The sequence below is a fragment of the Camelina sativa genome, chromosome 6, assembly GCF_030686135.1.
Source record: "Camelina sativa cultivar CO46 ecotype springtype chromosome 6, ASM3068613v1".
NCBI lineage: Eukaryota > Viridiplantae > Streptophyta > Magnoliopsida > Brassicales > Brassicaceae > Camelina > Camelina sativa.
Window position 1 is genome coordinate 3,942,307 of NC_141885.1, and position 15,688 is coordinate 3,957,994.

General features: G+C 33.8%; 4 protein-coding genes and 1 pseudogene across 6 annotated transcripts; all 5 read right to left on the reverse strand.

The window, feature by feature from the left end:
- Nucleotides 1–239: 239 nt before the first annotated feature.
- On the reverse strand, nucleotides 240–1,324 carry LOC104698673 (MATH domain and coiled-coil domain-containing protein At3g27040-like). The gene is made up of 4 exons (XM_019246278.2): nucleotides 1,206–1,324; nucleotides 943–1,109; nucleotides 615–829; nucleotides 240–542 (listed from the first exon to the last, which is right to left on the reverse strand). The coding sequence occupies exons 1-4, from the start codon at nucleotides 1,313–1,315 to the stop codon at nucleotides 240–242; spliced, it is 795 nt and encodes a 264-aa protein (XP_019101823.1). The 5' UTR covers nucleotides 1,316–1,324.
- A 917-nt stretch (nucleotides 1,325–2,241) lies between these two features.
- LOC109124996 (MATH domain and coiled-coil domain-containing protein At3g27040-like) lies at nucleotides 2,242–3,739 on the reverse strand (annotated as a pseudogene). Its single transcript, XR_015560374.1, has 4 exons — nucleotides 3,495–3,739; nucleotides 3,241–3,422; nucleotides 2,885–3,090; nucleotides 2,242–2,769 (listed from the first exon to the last, which is right to left on the reverse strand). The product of XR_015560374.1 is annotated as an MATH domain and coiled-coil domain-containing protein At3g27040-like (transcript).
- Nucleotides 3,740–4,236: 497 nt separating this feature from the next.
- On the reverse strand, nucleotides 4,237–6,099 carry LOC104790354 (uncharacterized). The gene is made up of 7 exons (XM_010516086.3): nucleotides 5,927–6,099; nucleotides 5,786–5,826; nucleotides 5,298–5,355; nucleotides 5,116–5,209; nucleotides 4,924–5,008; nucleotides 4,775–4,840; nucleotides 4,237–4,534 (listed from the first exon to the last, which is right to left on the reverse strand). Exons 1-7 carry the CDS (start codon nucleotides 6,015–6,017, stop codon nucleotides 4,421–4,423), a joined length of 549 nt encoding a protein of 182 aa, XP_010514388.1. The 5' UTR covers nucleotides 6,018–6,099; the 3' UTR covers nucleotides 4,237–4,420.
- A 257-nt stretch (nucleotides 6,100–6,356) lies between these two features.
- Nucleotides 6,357–8,033, reverse strand: LOC104790355 (ribonucleoside-diphosphate reductase small chain C). Its single transcript, XM_010516088.3, has one exon. It carries the CDS (start codon nucleotides 7,443–7,445, stop codon nucleotides 6,447–6,449), a length of 999 nt encoding a protein of 332 aa, XP_010514390.1. The 5' UTR covers nucleotides 7,446–8,033; the 3' UTR covers nucleotides 6,357–6,446.
- A 3,579-nt stretch (nucleotides 8,034–11,612) lies between these two features.
- On the reverse strand, nucleotides 11,613–13,680 carry LOC104790356 (mitochondrial import receptor subunit TOM20-3). Of its 2 annotated transcripts, XM_087455837.1 has the most exons (7): nucleotides 13,622–13,680; nucleotides 13,338–13,506; nucleotides 13,121–13,199; nucleotides 12,607–12,776; nucleotides 12,457–12,504; nucleotides 12,058–12,150; nucleotides 11,613–11,913 (listed from the first exon to the last, which is right to left on the reverse strand). In XM_087455837.1, the coding sequence occupies exons 2-7, from the start codon at nucleotides 13,431–13,433 to the stop codon at nucleotides 11,788–11,790; spliced, it is 612 nt and encodes a 203-aa protein (XP_087311963.1). In that variant the 5' UTR covers nucleotides 13,434–13,506; nucleotides 13,622–13,680; the 3' UTR covers nucleotides 11,613–11,787. The 2 variants fall into 2 exon arrangements, with proteins under 2 accessions (XP_087311963.1, XP_010514391.1); XM_010516089.3 differs by lacking the exon at nucleotides 13,622–13,680 and having other exon boundaries at nucleotides 13,338–13,555.
- Between the last annotated feature and the right edge of the window lie 2,008 nt (nucleotides 13,681–15,688).

Below are 15,688 nucleotides of genomic sequence, written 5' to 3' on the forward strand. Positions count from 1 at the left end.
TTTTACCAGAACTTGGTTTCAAAGATGAGGCAACTGTCATAGTTCAGACATAAGAAACCAAGACGTTTTTTATTACTTTCCATCAAGAAACAAAGTGCAATATAAGAAACATAGCAAAACCTCAACAACAAAACAAGTCCTCTTGATTCTCCCCAAGTATTAAAAGGCCTCTGTTTCAAAACTAGGATAAATCAAACAAATACACCAACACACCAATTTGATCCGAACACTTAACTTCCCTAGTCATCACACTTCATCTTTAAGTCCTTTAACTCTTGCTCAATTTCTTGCAGCCGAGTCTCACCAGTCTCTTTCAGTTTCTTCTCCAACCAATCCAACTTATACCCTTCTTTTGTCACACATCTTAGTGCAGAATATGCCTCGGCCAGATCACCATTAGAGAGTTCCTCGGGAGACTTGCACAGAATCTCATTCAGACACAGTACATCATTCAAGTACTTGTTTCTCAGATGTGGGTTCTTGAGACAAACTTTTGATGCAAAGCCTGGGTACTTTTCAAACAGACTGTTCACAGATTCTACCTGCAAGTAAGAAAATGTACATTTAACATAGAAGCCATATTTTGAATAAAATGCATCAATACCATATCTTACCTGTGAAGAAGGGACTTGAAACCCATTGATATCAATGCTTTTTGGTTCCTCTGGTACATCTAAGTTACCAATAACTTCAAGAACATCTACTTGTGCAACAATTTTGACTTTTCCATTTACCAGAAACGGTTTATCGCTGTCTTGAACATCCGCAAGGCGAAACATGTATTGAAAACCCCTGATTGTGTTCTCTTGATCAAAAAAGTATTCTGCTTCTGTAAACAAATTTGACATTATCATCAATTACATTTCCATAGTAAGCATGACATGAGCTATATATATATATATATACTCCAAACATATAGGTTGGGAGAGTAGAAACAATCACCTCGCAGTTGGGAGAGTCCTTCCGGAAATTGATCTACCATAGTAAATGAAAATTTAGCGTGTCTTCTCCATCCGGAAGGCAAAGACTCAGTATTAGGAACACATAGATACAGAGAGAAGTAACCACTCGTAGGGTTATTATTTCCCTTGGGAAAGGCGAGTAGACGCCTACAAGCAAAAACCATAGAAAGCAAAGTCATTTGCAGCGGACGAACACGAATATATATATATATGTAATCACAAGCAAACAAGAAATGTTCTTACCATTTGCAGCCACCCGCCACGAATATATCAGAATAAATTTTACGACCATAAGCAAAAGAGGAGAAATTCTTAATCACCCAAGTGAACTCCTTATCAGCTTGATTCCCCATTGATCTTGACGAAGATGACTCCTAAGTCCTAAACACAAAAGTTTGTACCTCGGACAAGTTAAGCAACAAAACCACAATATAGACTCTTTTCATCAACAAAATAGACTTAAAGATATACTAATTCTCAACCTTCAGAGACACTGACGATGAACTCATACCTAAGTGCAGCAACAGCTTTTAAAGGCAAGCAAGTGTGTATAGAGGAGAGGAATGCGAAACGTTTCGACTCCCTCATAAAGGTCATATAGGGCATTATTCTTCTCGAGGAAAACAATAGTTATTGCAAGACGAAAATTTGACTTTCCCACTATATTTTTTAAAAGAGTGGAGAAATTAATAACTTCAGAATCTTTAGTTTGAGTATTTTTTAATCAAAGAGAGATAATATCTTCAGAATCTTTTTTTTTTTTTTTTTTTTTTTTTTTTTTTTTTTTGTACATTTACGTTTGAAACGGAGATGACAAGAGAGACTTTTTAGTATAGAAATTGAAGTAACTTGTGCAAGCTTAGAGACTACTCCAAAAACAGGTAAAACTATTCTTCTTCCTGCTTCCTCTATTTCCTCTCTTGACAAAAGTGACGCCTCAGGCTAAAAATCTGTACTTTCTAGTTGCTTTTGAAGCTGTTTGATTCAAAGAACCAATGGAAACAGCAATAGATTCAATGTTATTAGACCAAGATCGTAGACACTTCAGTAGGTCATTCTGAAGCTTTTGAAGCTAGGATGAAGAATGAAGCCAAGGTACATTCCAAAATGAATGTGCACGAATTTTAGGAGGAAGGCCACCAAGTTCCGCTTCTGTTGATATTTTATGTTTAGCAAACGATAATTTCTATAATTGAAAAATCATTTAGCATAATTTTTAGTTAAAATGACTTAGTTTGATTACCTTTGTGTGGCAACTGTTACAGTTCAGAAATATGAAACCAAGACATTTTTGATTACTTATCCATCAAGAAACAAAGTGCAATATAAGAAACATAACAAAACCTCAACAACAAAACAAGTCCTCTTGATCCTTCCCCAAGTTTAAAACGACACTGTTTAATAACTAAGACGAAAACACAAACAACCGACCAAAACACCAATTATGCAGATCCAAAGTCTTCACTTCCTTAGTCATCAAGCAACATCATCGTAAGAACTCAAGCAGAGCATCCATGTCTGCACACTTCACCTTCAACTCTTGCTCAATTTCTTCCAGCCGAGTCTCACCAATCTTTTTCAGTTTCGTCTCTAACCAATCCAACATAAACCCTGCATTTGTCACAAATCGTTATGCAGAATATGCTTCGGCCAGATCACCATTGGAGAGTTCCTCAGGGGACTTGCACAAAATCTCAGTCAGATTTAGTACAACATTCAAGTATGTTTTCTGCAAATGTGGGTTCTTAGGAGAGAGTTTTGATGCAAAGCCTGGGATCTTTTCAAACAGACTGTTCACAGATTCTACCTGCAATTAAAAAAAAAAAATGGACAGATCAAGTAAAGACCATATCAAGCAAATGAACTTTAGTGAGAAACTGTTACAATTTGTTTTCTATGTATTTAGAAGTATGTTATCTTACTTGTGAAGCAGGAACTTGAAACCCATTGATATCAATGCCTTCTGTTTCCTCTGGAACATCTACTTCACCAACAAATTCAAGAACATCTACTTTTGCAACAATCTTGACTTCTCCGTTTACCATAATCCCATTACCCTGAACCTCCAAAATTCCAATCATGGATTTGAAACCCAAGGTTGTGTTCTCTTGATCAAACCAGTATTCTGCTTCTGAAAGAACAGAAGAAAAAAAAAACAACACTTATCTCATCAGTCATCACCATTTACATTTGAATAGAAGGCATGACTTGAGTTATACTACAACATGATACATATGTCAAAACATACAATATGACTGGGAGTAAGTAATCACCTCGCATATGGCCATATGGGAGAGTTCTCCAGGAATTTGATCTGCCACTTTAAAGGAAAATTTAGCGTGTCTTCTCCATCCCGAAGGTAGAGATTCAGAATCAGGAACACATAAAAACAGAGATAGATGTTTACCACATCTATACTTATGAGACCCCTTGGGATAGGCGGCATAGGCAATTAGACGCCTGCGAGCAAAAACCATAGAGCGTTGTCTCATTTGCTGCGAAAACACACGAATACAAGTTATATATTCTTACCATTTGCAGTGACCAGCCACGAATATATCAAAATAAATTTCACTATCTTCAACCAAAGAGTTGTAATCCTTAATCACCCAAGTGAACTTCTTATCAGCTTGAATCCCCATTGATCTTGATGATGATGATTACTCCTAAAGACACAAGTTTAACCATAAGTTTGAACCCTCGGAGACCAGTACGATGAACTCACACAAGTGCAGCAACAGCTTTTTAAAGAATAAAAAGTGTATAGCTTTTTTAGTAATGCGAATCGTTTCGACTCCTCATAAAGTAAAACCTCATAGAGTTAACAATATTTTTCTGAAAAAGCACAAAAATAATTATTTGAGTCGAAAATTTCGTTTTCCAATAGCTTTAGATAGAAGAAGAGTGGAAAAAGACATTCCCGAGAACAATTGAGCCGAATGTGATGGTTTTTTATCTTCAAACTCTTAGTTGAGTCTTTTTAAAATACTACTCCCTCATCTCACAAACATTAGATTGATGTTTAGAAACTTTTACACATTTTAAAAAAATAATGATTATTGAATTTAAATACATTTTTTCTTTGACTAAAGAGATATTATTAATTTTAAACCAATAACAATTCAAAATTTTAAATATTTTCAATAAATACTTCTTGAAGTTTACAAAACATCAATCTTTGTGGGACAAAAAAATATTCCAAAACATCAATCTTTATGAGACAAAGGGAGTATAAGAGAGATGATATTTTGACTACCAATGTAAAGAGTAATGATTTCGCGAGAATAGTGATTTCGCATGCCTGGCAAATATACGGGAAAATGCAAGTTGACAGTACAAAGAAGAATTTAATGCAACTTCATCTTTTTAAAAAATTAACGTTAAAAAAGAGTATATGGAGATGGCAAGAGAGACTTGAGTATAGAAATTGAAGTAACTGCTCGTGAGAACTGAAAAAGCTATCTGCTGGCAAATACAGGTGACACTCTTCTCCTCCCTGCTTCCTCTATATTCTCTCGTGACAAAAGTGACGCCTCAGGCTCAAAATCCGCACTTTCTAGTTGCTTTTGAAGCTGTTTGATTCAGGCACCAATGTTGACAACAAAAGATTTAATGAACCAATGTAAAATATTAGACTTTTCAGTAGGTCAATCTAAGGCTGTTTTCTCTGTTACTTTCATATGAATCGGTCCCTCACTGACTCGGACAGTTTCACATCCACCAAATGCTATAGTGTAAGGTTCGTTCTTTTCGTGTTAATGGAAATGATTTATATGATAATGACAAGGTGGAAGAAACATTTCTTTTTTTACCTTTTGAAGGATAGCAGATTGGTCATCTAGAGGAAATTTACGCATATACTTAAGCATCTCTAGTTGCTGCAAATAAGAACATTAAAATATTTAGTCATTGAACTTCAATTAATGGATCCATTTCTTGTAATAACCAAAGCTGACATTACCTGTTCTTGTAATTGCTGTTGTGCTATCATTTTCTGTTCAAATCCATCTGGTCCGAGCTCAGCTTCTTCACATGCCATCTCCTCCCTATTAAAAACTGTGAAATTAGCCACTCATACATTTATAGTAAACCCTCATAAAAACTAAATCTCGTAAGCTGGTAACAATCTGGCAGAGGAGAGAGCGAGTCTTACCTAGCGAGGAACTTGTAGAAACCAATCATCAACTCTTTATCATTTTCATATGCAGAGTTCAGCTTTCCCAAGCACCCAATACCAAATCCCGGGTCTGTTTTTAACAGTAAAACCACTCATTTAGACACATCTAATGGTGTGCAAAACAAAGTCTCCAACGTCTAAAGAAAGAAAAACTTTACCAATTCCCATCTCCAAGAATATCTCCTCTTGAATTGCAGTTGTTACCGCTACAGCTTCCTGCATTGTATCAAAATGATATATGTAAACTTCTATCAGTACATTCTATCAGCACACCACTAAGGTTACATCAAGAACCATACTTTTTGTTTGATTCCAGATGAAATTAATCCTTTCAATGATCAATAGTTTCATTCCAGATGAAGTTGGCCTCTTTAATGATATCATCATTTTCTAACAAATTCATATATATAAGATTGGAGGACTTCGGAATTCTCAGAATTTAACATGAGCTATAGAGAAAGTAAACCAAAAACTCAAATAACCAACCAACTTAATTTAAAGATATGATAAGTTCCCCGAATTATATAAATCTCATCCAATTTGAAAACGACATTACTCTACCTACACCACTCTTTAACTACAGAGCAAAGCATCACTCAAATGATAAATTACACAATCAAACAATTACAAAGCAACCGTTATTCACCTGTTTATCCTCCACAGCATCGGAGATTCGTTTCTTCACATCTTACAACAATAAAGCAAAAAAAAAAAAAAAAGTTGCAACGAATGAATGAAATCAATAAAATGGGTTCAAGAATCTTCAACAATGATAAACACAATTTACCAGATTGCGATGTCAAGTAATCGAATCGATCAAAGAGATACACCATTTGCTCTTTCGTTAACATCCCAGAGCTTTGCAGCGACGTCTCCATTGCCAACCCAAAAAACAAAACTTTATCTTCGGACACACAAAATTTTTTAAAGCTGTAAAACAAAAAAGTTGGGAACGCCACAGATATAGCAAATGACGAAAATGCCCTTTTTATTTTAAATTCGTTTCTCAGACATTACATGGAAACATTAATACTTTTTGTCGCATTTTAAAACTTTCCTCTCGACTTAAATTAAAGCGAACATAAATCGATTACAAAATTGTATTGAATTAATTATTAAGTTTCCTCTGAATCAAAGGGAAAGAGCAGATAATTACTAGTAAAAACTATATTAATTTAAAACAGAGGATAATAAAGGACAATTATACAAGGGTAGAGTAGATAAAAGCAACTTTTTTATTAAATAAAAAGAGAGGATATTACAAGGGTGGAACCGTAATAATAATAATATGTAAAAAAAAAAGCTGCTTAAAAATCCTCGTCGAGAGAGAAGACATGATTATCAAACGCGCCGTTGCCATTAACGCTAGACATAACGGAAGCCTTTTGGTAATCGCCGACGCGTTTCTCAAAGAAGTTAGTCTTCCCTTGAAGCGAGATAAGTTCCATCCAATCAAAAGGATTACTCACACCGTAAACCTTCCCGTAGCCAAGCGCACCCAAAAGCCTATCCGCTACAAACTCAATATACTGACTCATCAAATCACGGTTCATCCCAACCAACGCGCACGGAAGCGCGTCGCACACAAACTCCCTCTCGATCTCCACCGCGTCGCACACGATGGACTTCACGCGCTCTTCGCTCAGCTTCGTGTTGAGGAGCGTGTAGAGAAGGCACGCGAAGTCGCAGTGTAGACCTTCGTCACGCGAGATGAGTTCGTTTGAGAAAGTAAGGCCAGGCATGAGTCCTCGCTTCTTAAGCCAGAAGATTGAGCAGAAGCTTCCGGAGAAGAAGATACCTTCGACGCAAGCGAAAGCGATGATTCGTTCAGCGAAGGTCTGAGATCCGTCGATCCATTTCATCGCCCACTGAGCTTTCTTCGCGACGCAAGGGATGGTCTCAATCGCGCGGAAGAGATGGTCTCTCTCTTTGTTGTCTTTGATGTAAGTATCGAGGAGGAGACTGTACATCTCGGAGTGGATATTCTCAATCGCGATCTGGAATCCGTAGAAAGCACGCGCCTCCGAGACTTGGACATCGGACATGAAACGGGAAGCGAGATTCTCTAACACGATTCCGTCTGACGCGGCGAAGAAGGCGAGGACGTGTTTGATGAAGTGGCGTTCGCCGTCGTTGAGGCTGTTCTCCCAGTCGCGGTTGTCTTGAGATAGATCTACTTCTTCGGCGGTCCAGAAGGATGCTTCGGCTTTCTTGTACATCTCCCAGATCTGTGGGTAGTGGATTGGGAACATACAGAATCTGTCTGGGGTTGGTGTTAGAAGCGGCTCTTCTTGCATCGAAGGCATCTTTTGATCTTTTGATTGAAGGGACGAGATGTGTGATTGAAAGAGATAGGTTTTTGATTGATGAATGGTAAGTTTTATTGGATTTAGTGATGAGTATATTTATAGTTGGGGAGGGTTTTAGATTTTAGAAGAGGAGAGGGAAAATTTTAAGAAGAGGGAAAAATTGAAAACGTTTGAATTTTTTTGTGTTGTTTCGTCACGAAAAGCTTGTTCGGGAATCTAATTTTTTTTGGAGGAGCTTGTTGAGGAAGGTGAAGGGTATTATCGGGAATTTACACTGAAATTTTGGCCTTGAGTGGGGGTGGTGGGGGGGGGGAGAGGGAAGAGATAAAGTTTGGCGGCAACATTTTCGATATATTTTGACTGGGTAAAAAGGACATTTTCGTTGGAAACTCGTAACTCTTGGTGGCGGACGCGATTGTTTTTGTGGTTGTCGTGTGTTTTTACTGTGAGGTACACGTGCCTTTTGTGTGATAATGTGTTATGTACACGCTTGTAAAATTTGATTCAACTAAACCGAAAATGAACCAAATATCCTGGAATCCATTAGAAATTACAAAAAATAAATAAATAAAATAAAACAAAACAAAATACATTAGAAGAAAAAAAATATACTTTGGTTATAATTGTTCCCACTAGAGCAATTTCATCATGTATAGTGATTTGGTCTACATATTTCATGCATAAAATATACACAAAATAAATTATTTTCTTGAAAAAATCCATCTACATTTATTTTGGATTATCTAATAAAATGAAAAAAAAAATACTGAATTAGAAATTATTTAATTTAAAACCTAATATCATTTAATCATTTTTGCTCTTGAATCCATGGTACATAGAGCATCAACAAAAAAAAGCTATAAATATCTTTCAAGAAAAACAAACAAATACACAAAAGAGAAAATGGCAGAATTTGTGTTCGGTGCTATTGTGGGTGCAGCTGGATTATGGAAGTTAATGGGAAATTTTAGGGGAGAAACTTCGTTAAAAAGTAGTAATTGTCAAACAGAACAAAGTACTATAAGCAAAGGATGGATACTGCTAACATTCATAGGGCTTGTAGGGTTGGTGTTCTTAAACATGAATGCTGAAAAGATTCAACATAAAGCCGAAGAACAAGCTCCGGTGTTTGTGATTGCAGGAATCCTATTATTTCTTATTTTTATCCTTCATCTCAAAGGTGTATTTTGATCGCTTTTTTTTCTTTTTTCTTTTTGGTAGCATAAGGAATTTAGAAATATGGCGTTATATCATCGAAAGCATAGTATAAGCATGGGATTGTTCTTGTTGTTTTTCACAATTCTTTCAACATCTGTTTCATTATTAAAAACTTTAATTCTAATTTTTAAACAAATGGTAAGTGATTTATAAATTGTAAAATGTCCTACTCTCCAACCAATCAAACCCTAAAGCTAAAAAAGCTACATCAATTTAAAATGAATAAATTTGTCTTTCAGTGACAATATATGTCTGATTTTACACACAAAAAAGAAGAAGTAGTAAAAGATAGATGTTTCTACAATCTTGTAATTGTAATGGTACCACTTTTGTTTAAACTCACAAAAAGTTCTTTTAAAAATACTTAGATATAAGAGAGCCCATTTGGCTAAGCGGTCTCCCTTTTCTTCTGTATAGATTTTTCTCAACAAGCTCATATTTAAATCAATAAACATTAGTTATTTAGGAGCAAACTAATACCAGCAACAAGACCAATCTCGCTAGAGTCACCACATATATAACAATATACTTATCATCACTACTTTTTTTTTTTAATTATAATAATGTAAATAGTATACAGGGCCGGCGCTATGCCAACGGTGCTTTTGCACTGGGTTTCATTTTTTCAAAAAAAAATTATATAAGGTTTTGAGCCAAAAAAAATGGTCTTAAATTTATGAAATCTACAATTAACACCTCCAAAAAATCAATAAAATTTTTTTTTGCACCAGGTTCAACAAAAACTTAAGCCGGCCTGATAGTATATACCAAAAGTAACATTGTTGTGACTTGTGAACTCGGTTGTTACGTTCCTTCCAAAACAAAAGATCGTGGTTTGAGAGTTAATGAAATATTTGGTCAATGATAAGAGATGGTTGACGAAGACGGTGAAAAACAATGTTCCAAATTTGTTCACTATATTCACAGCCAAATAATCATTTATAGAACGCAATGCAGTGTTTTTGAAGGTCAGATAAATGCTCTACTACGTAGTGAATCTGGTTTTGAACAACTTCTTCTATTTTCCCCTTAAAATTATTGTACCTAGGATCCTTAGGAATTGAACTTTAGTGATGAAGAAGACGTTTGATATTAGTGTACTACCACTAATGATTCTAGGATCATATGAAGGTATGCCAATGCTCCATCCAATTTTGATGCTTTGTGAGCCATTGATAAGTAACATTGGCAGGATAAGTGGAATACTTAAAAACATACAACATATAATATCAAGTTTGTAGCCTTTTAAAAAAAGAATTAGATATATTTATTTTATTAAGATATAAAATATGTATTTGTTTCCCAAAACATTCTCTTATTTAAGAATGTTTATCATCATCTTTACGAAACAGTAATCTTATTACTAATAACATCGTGTGAATATATCTTCCATCAACATCATTTTTACACTACTATACAATGAATAATGCATAGATAAATGATTAGTATCATTTATCTAATACGTACCGTAGCTCTTGAATCAAATTCACCAATAGGCTAGAGAATGTTCAAATTGTTGCCACCAACAAAATTTTGGGTCATAAGGATGACCGTTCTAGAAAGACTCCTCTCACTGTGATGATGAGCGGCATGCTCTGCTACATAAGAAGCAAGTTGGGTAACAATGACTTTCATTTTCAAAGTTAACAATGGCTTCCTTTTATTTATCTTTTAAAAATATAGTTATACATCATTCATTTTATATATTTGTATTATTTTTAAATGATGTTAAAATAATTTGCATTACTCGCAAATTTGCATCAGGTTGAAATAAATATTGACTTCAATTAGTGGAATCGATATTCATTTACATAAGTTACCAAGAATGTTGTAAGTCTTACATCATTTTTACTAAATTGATATAAAATAATTGCATTAATTATCAAAAGTAATGTAAAATATTTATATCATTTTAGAAAAATTGATGTTAAATTAAATATTATAAAAATAATATGAAAATAATTTTTTCTGTAGTACAGTATTTTATTATTTATATTTTTCAATTATATTTTTTCATATTTTCATTTGATTAAGTCTACCTTCAAGAAGTGAAAAAATTGATCTTACTAGAATCGACTCATTGTTTATGAAGTTACCATAAGACATCCACGGATTGAGCCAGCCAATATAACCACCATTTGGCTGAACAAAGAAACGATTTTAGAAAACCAAATAAAATAAACAATTAAACAAATATCTTCTATTATTCTCCATACCTTTTTCTCAAGCTAGTCTGTTTTGATGGCAATGTCCTTTGTTCCATATGTGGTATCAATTGATTTTCCATCAAGATTCTTAAAATGGTTTATGTAAATCCAAAATGTACCAACTTCAACACCGAAATTAAGGCAACATGTAGCACCAAAAAAGAAAATAATAATACACAATCTTATTGAATCTGAGACGTTATGAAACTGAGAAAACTCTAGTAAAGCTTCTCCCCATCTCATCAAATTCTCTACCCCAAAAGAAAAAAAAGTTAACGGGAGTAATAATTATTTAAACTCCTTTCCTTGAATTACGAAAACAGAGATCAAACCAAGGGAATGAGTCATTTCCTCCAAAAATGGAGCAAGAACAAAAAACTAGCAAAACTTTTTTGTGCAGAACATTATCTGAAAACCACGAAACAAAGATAAAACTAACATCGGCATCTTTAGTGTTCACCTTATAAAATATCTGTTGATTTCAATTTTGCACACACGCCTCAGAGCCCTTGTACAAGTCTCATCTACATTTCTTATGCATGATCTTAAGATAATGAGAAATGAATAAAACACTTAACTTGGTTAATTAAGTGACAATAAATTTGTTTCAATTGTGGTTAGTGTTATTGTCGGTGCAGCTGGATTATGTAAGTTAGCACCATTTGAAATGTGCTAGCACATTTTGATCATAAATTTTTTTCGAAATGCTAAAATCTCCTAAAATTTAAAATCTACATCATTTCAAAAGACATTTTATTTTATTTTAATAATAATAAGTTTTTATAAGTTGGAATAATAAGCATTACAACTGCGACTCTGCTTCAGGTGGGGTGTGTCTAAAAAATTTCACACAAGACTAACTGTCAAAACCTTGAAAACTGAAAACTCCAGCAAAAAACTCCTATTGCGTCTACTTAACGAGGAGGAGACACAGGCGCATTAGCTTTTGCGAAACCGACCCAAGCAACAACACCAATGGCTAGAATAACCCATCCCATCATATCATACTTTGCATCACTGTTTTTCTTATTCTTCACTACCTGTTTTGGGGAGAATACATCAACAACATGATATCTCATGAGATTCAAACGTATCTTCTCATATTATCTTATACATAGGATGCACTCATCAATTATTGAAAAAAGGAAATGTGATGATGAGAATGAAATATAAAAAGATAATACCTTTGATGAGCTAGACGCTGCAGCAGGTTCAACAGCACCCATTGGCTGTGAGCCTAAGCCATGTTTGTGAACCTCTGCGTGCAGTTGTGGAGCCTGTGCGTAGCATAAAATAGAAGGAGATTCGATTAAAGAACAGAACTTTGAGATCAGGTTAAGAGGCAAAATGCAAAATTCAGCTGCAATGTTCCTATGAGTAAAACAACTAAACAAGTTGCCTAAACTTAGCATAACAGAGAAGAACAGCTGCGATATTCCCTTTTACAGATTTAGAGTCTATGCGTAGCACAGAGAGAAGAACTTCGATTAAAGAACAAAACTTTTGAGATATGGTTTAGAGGCAAAATGAACATGAATTTAACTGGCTGATGATTTCTACTGTAAAAGGGTAAAAAATGGTACCTTGGTCGTCATTTCAAGTGATTTTAGGTAGTGTGGATTATCTGGTTGCTGTAAAGATCAAAGATACGTTTTTAACATAATACCTCAGAAACCAAAAAAACAGGATAAGTATTAATCAACAATGATTCTGAATGGAAAGCAAAATATAACCTCATCCACAGCTTGTTGAAAGAAATGAGCAGCTAAGTCAAAATTTTGTTTAGCTTCAGTCTCATCAGGAGTCAAAAACGCGAACGAAGTGTATGCATTCCCGATACACCAAACCGCTTCATCTTTCTTTGGATCAATCGACAAAGCCTCTTCAAACTTTGTGATGGCCTCTACACACACACACACATAAAAAAGATTCAAAAATCAAAAGGTAAGCAATCCCTAGATAATCAAAGAAGAATTACAAGTTTCAGAACAGACTTATAAATCATAATTATATCCCTAAGCCGAAACCTATCTTTAGAAAGTGTAAAGAATCCTAAAACATCCGCCATTCGACACATTAAACTAAGAACTAAAGATTATGATTACAATTACAAGTTCTTGAAACATTAACAACCATGTTCAAGAATCAAGATATCTAGTAAGCAGATTTTAACAAGTGATTATATCAAATCATATTAGCATACATATGAAACTAAAGCAACCTAAGAAAACTCAAAGAAAAAAGCACCTTGAAGCATTTGCTTTGAATCTGAGATACTGTGAAACTGAGCCAACTCCAGTAAAGCTCCTCCCCATCTCGTTAAGTTCTGCAAAAAAAAAAAAAAAACCACAACCATTGAATCACAAAGCAGAGATCAAAACCCTTGATTTTGATTTTGATTCCATGAATCGGACAAGAACAAAAACTAAATCTGAAATCATGAAGCGTAAGAGAGAAAACTAACATCGGCATCTGAAGGGTTAAGCTTATAGGTCTCTTCTGCGTCTTTACGAATTTGTTCGAACAATAGCAACCTATCGAACTCAGCGTTAGTATCCATGGCTTCTCAAAAGCTTTCGTATTCCGTACAAAACTTGCCTTCTTCTTCTTCTCTCTCTCTCTCTCTCTCAGACCTATTCGGCACAGAGAAAGATCAGAAAGCGGCACTTAGAAACGCAGCGTTTCATAGTGGGCTTATAATGGGCCTTTACATATATGTAATACTTGTATTTGCTTGTAAAAACCCACCTTCTTAACTTCGTGCCGTCTCAACTATTTGTTACGAGATTGTTCGCAGTTTTAGGCAAACGTTAACTTTATTTAGATGTTTTATTTTCTTCCCTTATGTAGACTAATTATCGAATGACAATGATTAATCTGCCAAATATTTTATCAGATTTTGTTCTAATAACTTATTGTATAGTTTTTGTTATATATGGAATAAAGTGTAAGATATAATTATGAACATTTCCTTAGTCACAACTGCTTTCTGAGCTTGCAATGTGACTAATCTCACCTGCCACATGTAAAATCACAGATGGGAAACAATAATTTATTAAAAGAAGATAAAGAGGTTTGCAAAAAGGTAGAGGGCATCACATGAAAGAAGATTAATATGTTCCCCGATACAATTAAAGAAAGCCATATCGTATAATAATAAAGTTATCGAATCAAACAGATATTTTAAAACATAAACGCATGTAATTGGATTTTACAAGGTTCGAGAATTAGATACTAAAACAAGATTTGTTTTCAAATATCTGTAAATGGATAATGATAATACTTGATTTATTTTAATTACTTAAAAAATGTGCATGTTGTGTATACATGTTCCTAATTAAAGTTTGATGGTTAATCAACTACACCTGTTGAAAGGTGGGTGGGGTGATTAGAATCAATTACGGGAAAAAGTGATACTCCAATTTAACTTAGTAATAATGGTTATCACGTGTGACCCATAGAGAAGTTTTTTTGTTTCATAATATAAGATGTTTTCAAGTTTCTATGTAACTTTTAGATTAGTTATTGTCTCTGATTGGTTGAACTTGTTAAAAGTAAAGACTTCTTAATCTGCGTGCTTTAGTTAAAACATCATATATTTTGAAATGGAGGGAGTAGTATTTATCGTGACATGTAATGCAAAAATCGTTAACTTGGTTATATCGTGTGAGATTATTTCTATGATAACAATAATTATTTTTCTGTAGACAAAAAAAAGTAATTATTTTCCTCAAAAATGTTTTATAAGATTCTACATATACCTATATTAGTAAAAGAAAAGTACAACTTGTCCTTGTACGAAAATGCCCCCAATGACCAAAAAAGAATACAATGTAAATTAGGTTAAATGAGACTTTTAAGTATTTTGGGTTGGGTTATTTTTTTAAATAACCCGAAAATTTGAAATCGGGCAAATCAACAGAATTGGATACGAGTCAAAAAGATCTGCGTCCTTTAAAACGGGTTAACGAATGAGTTTTTTTTTTCAGTTTTTTTCTAACAAACATAATTTTAGAATTTCATGTGTAATGATGTTTTTTAAAAATCTCATATGTGAATTTGAGAATTCAAGTTCTCTTCTCCCTCACGATCCTTCGTTGGTCAAAGAACGACGTTGGAGAAAGCACTTACCGATGGTGATTCACCGGAATTATGCCATGTTGGGAAAAAAATGTGATAAATAATATGGTTTTTGTTTTTGACTCATAAATCAATGGTTAATTGATGTATCTAACATATTTATGTACAAAAACACATCAAAATCGTGAAAAAATCAATTGCTAGCGTGATTTTGGAGAAATCATTTGTACTAATCAGATCTTAATGAAGAAGATAAGGGTAATTTTGTAATTTAAGATTAACTAAAAAAATTAGATTAAAAAAAGTCTAAATAAAATAAACCATTAATTGCCGCCAGAAATTGTAACAAAATATTCCATAAATATGGCATATTAATTTCGATAATAATGAAAGAAGAAAAAAATTAAATAATATCCATAAGTGATTGTAACCAAAAAATCTAAATGGTGAAGATTTAGTATCTAATGTAACAACTACAATTTTCAAATCCTAGAAATCTTTAATGTTAATTATTTCGATTATGAAGAACTAACCATATTTAAAAATTGTTTAGAGATAATAAGGAAATCGAAATAAAATCAATCACCCAAAAAATTAGCACTTGAAATAACCATTAAAAAAATTATGATACTAAAATTTTAAAATAATATCGTTCCAAAATATTTGGAAATCCTTTAAAGTTGTTATTATTTAATTTGGTGACATATTTTATGATAATTTGTTACATTAAAAATC